The following is a 12495-nucleotide window of genomic DNA, read 5'->3' as shown; positions in this document are numbered from 1 at the left end:
AACGTGTCTTGCTATTTCAGTCAGTCTCGGACGTCTCGGTACAAAAAGTACTGACGTTGACTGAACTAGCATGACAAATACGAACGTTTCCGAGAAAATACGATGGAAAACAATTAAGCACTACATCTGTACATAGAAAACACCCATGACTCAGGAACAAATATCTGTGTTCATCACACAAATGAATGCCCTTACCGGGATTCGAACCCGGGACCATCGGCTTCATAGGCAGGGTAACTACCCACTCTAGGCCAGACCGGTCGTCAATGTAGTCTATGTTGCGCTGTGGTCTATGACTAATTAATCGGCCTTTGGCGTTGAATCTACGGTGCGTATATATCGGTCATTGGCGTCCAAAAGGTTAATAATAATTGTTAGGTTTAAGGAATAATTAAAAATGGGTTTCAAAATAACAAGTATAGTTTTCATTATTTTAATTTGAAAATAGGCTTAAAACTATTTCATCCAAGTCGCAATGTGATTTTACAGCCAATTCTCATCCCTTATGCATTCAGATGTACACACACATAAATCACACCACAACTTATAAAAATTAAAAAATAACTATGTATAATATAAGAAAATAACAAATGTCAAAACATGAATTTTTATCAGTATTTCCCTTTCCGTAGCGGGGGACTAAGTTTACCTTAAAAATATTAAAATGTTCTATTTTTATGTACAATAATTTACATCACATTGTTGCTTGATGGATAACAACACTCGATAAATTGCCAACTATTTAATAAAATATAACATAGCCCGGTTCGCGCGCGACGCACTTGTAGTGACATTAAACGCTTCACGATATTTCGTAACGCTTCGCAACATTTTGTGACGCTGCACGACATTTCGTGACGCTTCGCTTACGCTTTATGCCATTTTGTGACGACACGTGTGCGTTAATCGCTAGTTGTTAGAACAGATATTTCAATTTTGTCATTACATAGTGAATCACGCGGGATTGGGCTCAACAAGGAACTACGCATTAAGATCACTGTATGAAGAGTACTCTGAAAACTCTCCGTATATTTGAAAACTTTAAATTTAATTTAATAGCGTCGGATTCAAATATTTTCATCACACTTGCTCGGAAAAGATTTCATTTCATGCAGGTGTACTGAAGGACAAAGGCTTATATTGTTCCTACGGGAGTTATGGATTGTGAAAAAAAAGCTGTAACTCACGAGTGAAATATATAGTCCGACAAGAAATTGTAGAAAATTATTGTAGGCGCAAGTTCCTACGTAACTGTCACACTTTTGACGTAAAATGGCAACAATAGTATTAGTATGGATGTTTTTTAGTTCCATTTTATTTAATTTCTACTAATTAATATCGCACTATAGGTACAGCTTATTTTAAATTATGTCACTAATTCATACGAACCAAGTAGGTTATTATATTAATGAGCTTTACTTTGACAATACTGACGTTTATAAATTATTATTTTTGTCTGTTTAAAATATTTAATTTGATTAATTTATTAGCCGTTTAAAATATTGTTAAACAACTTTCAATCGTGGCTGAATGCCGGATGGGTCTGTGCCTTAGATGTCTTGTCAAACCTGTCAAAAAAGTACAATATGGCGGCAATATTATAACGTTAATACAAACACTAACACTAGTTACTGTCTGTTTCACTTTACTCACATGATTTTCTGGAGACATTTTAAGATGTTTAAAAGAGACAATATAGTTGTAAAGTATGAATCCAAATAAAAATCGTGACGTTTTCAACCAAAAGGTACCACATTGTCGCTTGTTGATAAGGTTGATTTCTAATTGAAGCTATATGGAAATAGTGCCTTACGCCCAATAAGTACCCTTTTGGTTGAAAATGGCACAATTATTGACGTTCTATTATGGACGTTCGTTATAACAGAATTTCAAAGTTTGTGGTTATTAGCGTTACAGCTGATTCTATAAATTATAAAATATACAAAGTGTTTTCAGAGCTGTTTTCATGAGATACACCTCGAAGGGCCGAACATGAATTAATTGCATTCTACTCTATCAGAAACCGATCTCATAATATTACTGTAATTTCTTGAAAATACAAAAATAATGTTCGCTTACTGTTTTCTAATTATATTTTATATTTTTACAGCTCTTTTGCTTGAGCTCAGTTTTCGTTTTTCTCGATATTTATAAAGTGGCGAAAATAAGTTCCTATTCAGCCAATGTTTGAAATATTGATTTGTCTTATTTAAGATTATTTTAGATTAATTATTTTTTAAGACTTTTTTCTGAGAAGATTTAATTTGGTGCCAGGTGGGTGAAAGAAAAAATTATGTAAAGCAAAAAGAAGCGTCAGACATGTGTATTTGTGTGTCTATCTGTAGCATCGTAACTCGTAAACGCGCAAGCCGATTTCAATGCGGTGTTCGGTAAAAGATTGGACACCAACAATGGTTCTTAGATAATTGTATCGGTATTTTTGGGTAATTTACAGTAATATAATGAATCGAGCACGTCTATGAAATGCTATCTGGAGTACTAGAATACTACATAACAGTTTAGCTACGTATTATGCTAGGGCGTGCGCAATCAGTGGGGTAAATATGAGAGTTCTGGACCACTGACGTCACAATGACGTCATTGAACTGACGTCACAATGACGTCATTGTGACGACAGTGGTCCAGAACTCTCATATTTACCCTACTAATCTTCGTAATCGATGAATTGATTTTGATATTTTAACAGATGTTTTTGTTACATTTTATTTATTTATTATCTTTTGTTTATCTTTTCTGTAGTTTGAACACGCTTCTAACATAATACTATATAATTTATTTATTGTACTTCGAACTAATTTAAACTATAGTAAAAAGTAGTTCACGAACAACGTCGTACGAATTTCACTTTTATGATTAAATAAGGTTGACGTTATGAAAAGAGACAAAATTTTGCTTCACGTGTATTTTTTTGCAGTTTTCTGTATATTTTGGGTTACGTTTTTTTATAAGAATTTTTATATATATATTTTTAATTCAAATAAATCGTGTTACAAGTACTTGTCATCAATCTCTTTTACACTTCTACATGTATGGTGGTACTTAAACACTGTCACTTGCCAGAATGGTGTATAATTAGCTTGTACGCACTCTAAATTCAGTAGTTCTTTGTCTGGGGGCACGGCCGTGCCCCCGCCAAGACGAGACAAAGGGCAAAAGGCAGTGATTATCTTTTCTCGGCACGTTTCGCCGTATTTTCGAACTATCGTAGCTTCGTCTTGGACAATGCTAGAGAGCTGTAATTTTTTGTATACCTATATAATATTTAAGAGTTAGGTGTAATTTGACAGAACAGTCAAACCTCGGTGAATGTTCGTACGACGCCGCCCGCCGTTGACAGTAGAGCGCTGAGCGGCAATTTAGTATGTCTGTCTGTCTGTCTGCTCACAGCGCGCAGGACTGCTCCACGGTAGTGTCTTCTTTCTGGTGATCAAATAAAAAACATACTTATATTAGTAGTTATATTAATTACGAAAACAAGGCAGGGCTCGGAACCGGTATTTTTTAAAAACCCCGAACTTTAAACTTTTTATGCTCATTACGTAGGACTGAATCATGTATTTAGGAAACAATTTTGCACTATTAAAACGTCCCATTAAAAATGAAATTATAAACAAAAGAACGAAAAAGAACGTAATAATACCGGTATTTTTGTATGGAGCAAATACCGGTTTCCGACCCCTGAAACAAGGTACTAAAATACACATACAGATATACATAGTACAGATGTAGTGCATAATTGTGACGTTTTCAATCAAAAGGTACCACAGTGTCGCTTACCATAAGGACGAAAATTGCTCGTATCTTTATACGAAAAACCTGTCAGAGCGTCCTTACGGCAAGCGACAATGTGATACCTTTTGCTTGAAAATAACACAATTATTTTATAACGTATTTTCTCGGAAACGTTCGTATTTGTCATGCTACTTCAGTCAACCTCAGTACTCTTTTACCGAGATTGACTGAAATAGCGAGACACGGTTCGCACGTTTCCGTGAAAATACGATGGAAAACAATTATGCACTACATCTATAATGAAGTGACTAAAAAATTTCAGACATCATTGTGTAGTCAATTTAGATCTATTTAGGTGTATATTACTAACATATATTAGAATAATTAAAATTTTCAATTATTTTTTATTTATTATCACTTATCACATATTATTAATATAATTATAAGTGTATAGTAAAACCAATACACTTATACGGTCCTAATCAAAAATAAGTTATATATGGTCAAATTCTGTGTCCTAAGAATAAACTAAACATAAAAGGATAAAATTTACATAAAGCAACAGAACAACGACAAATGTTACAAATGCCTTAAACTGGGTAAGGTTAAGCATAAATTTCTTTACTGATAAGTTTGCCCAACATATCTATCTAGCTAGCAATAATATCTTGTCTACTATGATTTTACATAAATAACTAACTAAATACGATGATTGTATAGGTATAAAAACTTTTCAGATTCAATTTACCTATCTAATTGTAATTCCATAATAACAACGTAGGATACTCAAGCACGTCAAGTTACCGATGGACGTTAAAGTCCATTTTGTGTGGACCAAAAGCAATTACTATTGTTCGGTTCGGCTGCGTATTCGTTCACCTGGGAAATGGTGGTAATTCGAATTATGAGGCATTAGCAGGAAGTAATAGGCTATATTCAAATCTAGTAATATGCTTCTTTCCTATCTTGAAAGAGAAAAACTGATTCTGAGTTGAAATAACCCAAGATGTTAGTTTTTCAAAAAAAGTAGAGGGTAGTTTTTTCCGAAAACTCCCGTATGTCGCCTAACTCGGTCTAACATTAGTAATCGTTACACTCTCTTTGTCTCGAGGTCCGTCTGCTTCGTTGTACGTCTAACATAGTTGTATACTTGTGGGAGAGTCATATTGTGACGTTTTCAATCAAAAAGTACCACATTGTCGCTTACCATAAGGACGAAAATTGCTCGTATCTTTATACGAAAAACCTGTCAAGGCGTCCTTATGGCAAGCGACAATGTGATACCTTTTGCTTGAAAATAACACATATGTAGAGTTTTAACTCAGGCCAACCGGGTCGGTCGAAGCTAACAAAGTTTCCGCTCAAGATCTTACCGGTTTTTTAACCATGCTACTAAATTAATACCGGTTTTCAACCATGCTACTAAATTAATTTTATTGTGCCTACTAAGGTTAACCAATTTTGTCTCAATGACGAGGCGCAATGAACATTGTTGCAAACCACCGTCTAGGATATATCGTATATCACAGACCGTTTTTGTGTTCCAAATTTATTTGGACTCTACATTTGTTACTTAGGGTAAGAGAAATAGGGCCGGGTATCGTCCGGTCGACTCTAAGAAACCGTAAAAAAAACTCGTCATTTGAAGTCATTTTTGTAGCCATTCAAGCAGAGCCGGGAATGTAGAACATCAGTTCTAGGAACGACACTTGTTCGTAGAGTCACATGTAGAGTTTACCTCGGGCCAGGAGTCCCTCTGCGCGCGCGCGGGCTGTCTCCGGGACCGCAGCGGAGGCTCCGCGCGCAGCACGCAGCCCTCGGTGATGTGTACCGCGCCGATGTCCGAGCCGGGAATCTCGAACATCACTTCTAGAAGGAGCGTTTCCTGGAATATGAACATTTGCGTGATAGTGAGTACAGTTCAAAAAGCGGCCCGATTCAGCTCCGGCTCGTTTAATGGATATTTGACGCATCTCCACTATCATGTGGAGTATATAGTTTGTAATGTCGACCTACCATAATAGCTCTCAGGCCTCGCGCGCCGGTCTTGCGCTCCATGGCGAGCGCCGCCACGGCGCGGAGCGCGTCGTCGCTGAACGTCAACTCGCACTTGTCCATCAAGAACAGTAACTTGTATTGGTTCACCTAAAAAATAAAACATTGTATCCTTTCGAGAAAACTAATTCACAAAATATTTGCCGAGACACTCTCCTCGTGAGATTGGGTTGATTCCTTAACAATAGTCTACTCGTATAACCTACCATGGCGTTCTTGGGCTCGGTGAGTATCCTGACGAGCAGATCCTGGTTGAGGGAGTGGAACGGCACCAACACCGGGAACCTGCCTACGAACTCCTGCGACACGTAACACGTATAAATGTTAGTTAAGTTAATCAAATTTTCCTTTAGATAAAACTGAAGCGTTGATTTTTTGGGACATTTGAGTAAATATTGATGTCGGGAGAATGAACGAACGAGCGCGATAAATTAAACTAAAAATAATTTGCAAGCTGTTGATAAATATTTCTCTGTAAAAATTTAAGGGAGTGCGTGACTTTTAACGTGTCGTTTTATTTGTTGCATTGCACATGTTTGCATTCAATTTTCATTTAAAATACTGCATTTTAACTTAGCAAACAAATCAAGTTTTTGCTGCTCTGTATATACTTACTTACTAAGTGCCAGCTCCGCACTCTATGAAACTTTCCATACAATAAGAACTTTTTAACGATGACAAACAGTTTGGTACAATCGACCCTTACTGCTGTGGCGCGACGACCCGAAGTGGATCTCGGCCTCCGACACCAAATACCGATATGCTACTCTGTCCAAAGCCGTTTCTGTCCAGTCGACGGCACCGGCCACTTTGTCTCTCCAGCGGTACCTAGGGCGTCCACATGGTCTTCGGCCACTAGGTACTCCAGAGTACGCCCTCCAGACTGCGCGATCTTCCCCCATCCGGACTACGTGCCCGAGCCATCGGAGCCTAGCGGCTTTCGTTTCTCCAATGACGTTCGGCTCGGACACCAGATGTCTTCTGGTTCTCGCGTAGTCCCCAGGCAATATAAGATTATCATACCGGGATCATGCCGAAGTCGATGAGGTCCCGCGCCTGCACCTTCCTCAGCCAGCCGTCGCGCTCCTCGTTCTCCAGCGCCGCCGAGTCCAGCGGAGACGCGTCCGCGGCCGCCGCCTGCAACCAAACAACTGATATTAACAGAATCGGACGACTATTAACGACACACTAATAACAAAGATAGATATAACTCCGTAATAGATGGATACAGTCTAAGGAAAAAACGTGCCTCGAAAATCACGAAAATTTGATTCTCGATCAGATGGCGCCACTAGTTTTGGCCTACACTCGTATAGAGGGCGTTGACTGTTTCGTTTGTTATTTATAATTTTAACGCATACCAGTGAAATAACATGGGTTAAAATCATATAAAAATAATATTGTCTTCGGTTACCGCGATAGTTACTCATGTTCGTGGTCAACGGGTCACCCGTTGACCACGAACGCTGTAAAGAGTTCGAAACGTCGGGATGTATTATAAATTCAATATACGCGATATAATCCGTTTTCATAGTTTTATTTCATATAAAAATAATTAATGCAAATAAAAAAATCATTTATCCATATTTAAATACATTTTATCGTATTTTTATAAATATTTATTTTTAGTTTTAAAGTGTGTCGACAGATGGCAGTGAATTTACTGGGGTTACAAAATTTACTATGACAGTACCGCTCTAGTATAAGTTACTCTATGCTAATAATAAATAGACCCTCATTGAGATTGTGAAATAGATAAAAGTTTTTTTTTTATCTGGTTTTTATGGAGGCTTTGGACACTCTAGGTGAACATGTCAGCCTCATGGGTGCTATCATAGTTCCCTACTCAAGGGAGAGGTCAATAAAGTGGTAAACACTGATTGCTTTGTCCGATTTAGGCTCTGCCAATCAACAATTGATCTGTCCATTGTGCATGAAGCCCAGACTACCAAAAATTCTTTTTCTCAAGTCCGAATTCCGGACGCATTTCAACAACACGTGAGACAAGATAAAAGTTAAAAGCTTAAAAAAATGCACTTTATGATTGAGGGGTGATCCATTGATTATATCACACGTTGAGGGGGGAAAGGGGGTCACGAAAATGTGACATGTTGTGATGAGGGGGAGGGGGGAGTCACAAACTTTGTGACGTCACTTTAATTTATTTTATTCGCTGCACAGTTAAATAACGGCATTCGTATATTGGGCGCGCGTGTAGGCAGTACAATGAAAAGTGTATGGACGCAGATTTGTTTAGCAGTTCATTAGGCTTGTTTAAAAGAACTGTATATTCTTTATTAAAATAAGGGTGAAATGTTGCAAGCAACCCGATAGTAAGTACTTGTAATCTTAGTAATTTAAGTCTAAGTAAGTGAAAAGTGTAAGTATAAGTCTTTTCTCTTGTTATACATTTATATGCTATTGTATTAGTTGGTATAGTATTGTTTTGATTATGTACAACTACTAGGTACTACAAGTTTGCACTATTTATCATTACTTTTTAATTGTACCTCGATATGTGAATTAGGAATCTATAGGTCTATAAAAAATCAATTTGTAGCTATTAGCTAAGTTGCTTATGTTTACTTTAAGACTGTTTGTTTCTCAATAAATTAAAAAAAAAAAACAAGTTTTTAATCATTTAAATTTATTTCCTTAGCTGTTTTGGGATATAAAATTACTAATATTTCCTAAAATATTTTGATAAAATATTAATAATACTTAATTCGATTTGTCGTTGTTGCGCCGCTGCCCCAGCCTAATATATAAATATAAAGCGGCTCACGCACCTGCAGCGCGGCGCGGCGCCCCGACTTGGCGTCCCAGGCGCCGAAGCCGAGGTACTTCTCGTTGTTGCGCCGCTGCCCCAGCCTAATATATAAATATAAAGCGGCTCACGCACCTGCAGCGCGGCGCGGCGCCCCGACTTGGCGTCCCAGGCGCCGAAGCCGAGGTACTTCTCGTTGTTGCGCCGCTGCCCCAGCCTAATATATAAATATAAAGCGGCTCACGCACCTGCAGCGCGGCGCGGCGCCCCGACTTGGCGTCCCAGGCGCCGAAGCCGAGGTACTTCTCGTTGTTGCGCCGCTGCCCCAGCCTAATATATAAATATAAAGCGGCTCACGCACCTGCAGCGCGGCGCGGCGCCCCGACTTGGCGTCCCAGGCGCCGAAGCCGAGGTACTTCTCGTTGTTGCGCCGCTGCACCAGCCTAATATATAAATATAAAGCGGCTCACGCACCTGCAGCGCGGCGCGGCGCCCCGACTTGGCGTCCCAGGCGCCGAAGCCGAGGTACTTCTCGTTGTTGCGCCGCTGCCCCAGCCTAATATATAAATATAAAGCGGCTCACGCACCTGCAGCGCGGCGCGGCGCCCCGACTTGGCGTCCCAGGCGCCGAAGCCGAGGTACTTCTCGTTGTTGCGCCGCTGCCCCAGCCTAATATATAAATATAAAGCGGCTCACGCACCTGCAGCGCGGCGCGGCGCCCCGACTTGGCGTCCCAGGCGCCGAAGCCGAGGTACTTCTCGTTGTTGCGCCGCTGCCCCAGCCTAATATATAAATATAAAGCGGCTCACGCACCTGCAGCGCGGCGCGGCGCCCCGACTTGGCGTCCCAGGCGCCGAAGCCGAGGTACTTCTCGTTGTTGCGCCGCTGCCCCAGCCTAATATATAAATATAAAGCGGCTCACGCACCTGCAGCGCGGCGCGGCGCCCCGACTTGGCGTCCCAGGCGCCGAAGCCGAGGTACTTCTCGTTGTTGCGCCGCTGCACCAGCCTAATATATAAATATAAAGCGGCTCACGCACCTGCAGCGCGGCGCGGCGCCCCGACTTGGCGTCCCAGGCGCCGAAGCCGAGGTACTTCTCGTTGTTGCGCCGCTGCACCAGCCTAATATATAAATATAAAGCGGCTCACGCACCTGCAGCGCGGCGCGGCGCCCCGACTTGGCGTCCCAGGCGCCGAAGCCGAGGTACTTCTCGTTGTTGCGCCGCTGCACCAGCCTAATATATAAATATAAAGCGGCTCACGCACCTGCAGCGCGGCGCGGCGCCCCGACTTGGCGTCCCAGGCGCCGAAGCCGAGGTACTTCTCGTTGTTGCGCCGCTGCCCCAGCCTAATATATAAATATAAAGCGGCTCACGCACCTGCAGCGCGGCGCGGCGCCCCGACTTGGCGTCCCAGGCGCCGAAGCCGAGGTACTTCTCGTTGTTGCGCCGCTGCCCCAGCCTAATATATAAATATAAAGCGGCTCACGCACCTGCAGCGCGGCGCGGCGCCCCGACTTGGCGTCCCAGGCGCCGAAGCCGAGGTACTTCTCGTTGTTGCGTCGCTGCCCCAGCCTAATATATAAATATAAAGCGGCTCACGCACCTGCAGCGCGGCGCGGCGCCCCGACTTGGCGTCCCAGGCGCCGAAGCCGAGGTACTTCTCGTTGTTGCGCCGCTGCCCCAGCCTAATATATAAATATAAAGCGGCTCACGCACCTGCAGCGCGGCGCGGCGCCCCGACTTGGCGTCCCAGGCGCCGAAGCCGAGGTACTTCTCGTTGTTGCGCCGCTGCACCAGCCTAATATATAAATATAAAGCGGCTCACGCACCTGCAGCGCGGCGCGGCGCCCCGACTTGGCGTCCCAGGCGCCGAAGCCGAGGTACTTCTCGTTGTTGCGCCGCTGCACCAGCCTAATATATAAATATAAAGCGGCTCACGCACCTGCAGCGCGGCGCGGCGCCCCGACTTGGCGTCCCAGGCGCCGAAGCCGAGGTACTTCTCGTTGTTGCGCCGCTGCCCCAGCCTAATATATAAATATAAAGCGGCTCACGCACCTGCAGCGCGGCGCGGCGCCCCGACTTGGCGTCCCAGGCGCCGAAGCCGAGGTACTTCTCGTTGTTGCGCCGCTGCACCAGCCTAAGGAAAAAAAATTAGAGATAGTTTAAGGACTTTTTCTCAAAAATGAACGGCAAAGTCGACGTTGCCGGTTAAAAAGTAGGTCGCGAAGTGCGTAGTTTATGGTAAGTCAAAAAATTAAAAAGTTAAAAACATTGCAATCTCGATTTCGGGACTGCAATGTTGCATACAAATTCCATTATTTGTCGAGTTACAAACTTTTTAAAAGTTGAAGTGGCCATATCAAATGAAGACGTAGGTCCATTAAACAGCCAAACAGATGATCAGTACTTATTATTATAATGTTGGTACCGCGACTATTTACGTGTCTCAAATAGGTTGGGCGTATTTTCAGCAGAAAAATACACTTCTATTTTTAATTAAAAAAATAAAACGGCGGCAAAGCAAATCTTACTACTTTTTTCTGTGAAAATATATACATAAGAACGTTGCTTCTGTAAAATATTTCTATTATATTTGCATTTATTGCGCCATTTTTGAGAAAAGCACTATATATGACGCGGCTGGAAGGCTACTTGCTGGCTTCGGATTCAATTAAACGGACTCCTAAGGTCGTCCGTTTAAAACGAATCCTCAGCCAGCAAGTAGCTACTTCCGAGCCTCGACAATAATGTACTATTACACAAGCAAAATCAGGACACAAGAAAGATGCGAGTTTAGAATATTTATAGTAACCTGTCTAGTCCGTTGTAGGCGCCGCTCGCCACGAACAATATATTGGTTGTGTCCACTTGTACCGCGTCTCCCCTGAGCTTGCGGGAGTTTCGTTCGGGAACAGAAACTACAGCACCTTCCAGCATTTTGAGCATGCCCTGTTGGACACCTTCGCCTGGAACGTTAAAAATACATACCTACATATTAGTTTCGTTATTAAATAATCAGTAGTATCACAGAAATAAATATACCATAGAAGACGCAAATGCATCTACTTCGCGTGTCCGAACCCCGATCAAGCGTCGAGGTTGACCGTCGCTCCTAACAGTCCACGCGCTTCGGTTGTTGCAGCCGGACATCCGTGAAAACTTATTACGACTCTATGGTAATTGGAATAAGATTCAAAATGAAATAATGGAAAAATATAATGGTCTCTACGGTAATTGAGTGCCGGCGAGTCGAACGCTACGGAACCAGTTTAAAGTGTGTCATCGCGATGCGTAACAAAGGCGTGTTATCGGAGAGCACACCTACACTGGTTTTTAGAGCGTTGGACTAGCCTGCGCTCAGGTGCCAATTAGAATTACACGACTCCTTTTTGCAGATGCACGTGCTTAACAATACACAAATGATAAGCCGTTCGGGGCCCGTTTGAAATCGAAATACTATACTGGTATCTTTTTGTTTTGCGAGTAACTTTAAAATTGATCATGTATATTTTTGCCTTTGAAAAAAATTTTTTTTTATTAGCCTACTTTGGTGTCCCACTGCTGGGCAAAGGCCTCCCCTCGTTTTCTCCACTCGACCCTGTCATCGGCATTTTCCCACCATTTGGGGTAGAATGCGTCCAAGTCGTCCCACCATCTCCTTTTTTTTTAATGAAAAAAAAAAGGTATGATCATAACCCTTTTTGTAGTCGGGTAATATATTATAACTTACCCAACTTGTCAGTAGAAAAAGGCGCGAATTACAAATTTTCTATGGGAAGTCAACTCTTCACACCTACTTTTTTAAATTAGCTGCCTCGTTCAGTAGAACGACGAGGTCGCTGGAGGAGGCACTGACGAGGTCGCTGTGGCAGAGTATATAAGCTAGGAAATCATACATACATACATATAATCACGCCTA

At 42.0% G+C, this 12495-nt stretch overlaps 1 protein-coding gene across 3 annotated transcripts in view; it reads right to left on the bottom strand.

Annotated features, from left to right (window-relative positions):
* Nucleotides 1-422: 422 nt before the first annotated feature.
* Nucleotides 423-12495, bottom strand: part of LOC134748905 (ATP-dependent Clp protease ATP-binding subunit clpX-like, mitochondrial) — a 36334-nt gene continuing 24261 nt past the window's right edge. The window contains exons 8-15 of one of the 3 annotated variants that reach the window (XM_063683774.1): nucleotides 11389-11542; nucleotides 10632-10713; nucleotides 6832-6945; nucleotides 6015-6107; nucleotides 5770-5898; nucleotides 5492-5638; nucleotides 4558-4632; nucleotides 3280-3441 (exon numbers count right to left, since the gene is read on the bottom strand). In XM_063683774.1, coding sequence (XP_063539844.1) covers nucleotides 4567-4632; nucleotides 5492-5638; nucleotides 5770-5898; nucleotides 6015-6107; nucleotides 6832-6945; nucleotides 10632-10713; nucleotides 11389-11542 — 785 coding nt within the window. In that variant the 3' untranslated portion in view covers nucleotides 3280-3441; nucleotides 4558-4566. Of the gene's footprint in view, nucleotides 3442-4557; nucleotides 4633-5491; nucleotides 5639-5769; nucleotides 5899-6014; nucleotides 6108-6831; nucleotides 6946-10292; nucleotides 10375-10631; nucleotides 10714-11388; nucleotides 11543-12495 lie in introns of all 3 variants that reach the window. The other 2 variants (XM_063683775.1, XM_063683776.1) reach the window with 2 other exon arrangements.

This window comes from Cydia strobilella, chromosome 17 (assembly GCF_947568885.1).
Source record: "Cydia strobilella chromosome 17, ilCydStro3.1, whole genome shotgun sequence".
In the NCBI taxonomy this organism is placed as follows: domain Eukaryota; kingdom Metazoa; phylum Arthropoda; class Insecta; order Lepidoptera; family Tortricidae; genus Cydia; species Cydia strobilella.
The sequence above is the reverse complement of the archived record's forward strand: the minus strand, read 5'-3'. Positions and strand labels throughout refer to the sequence as shown.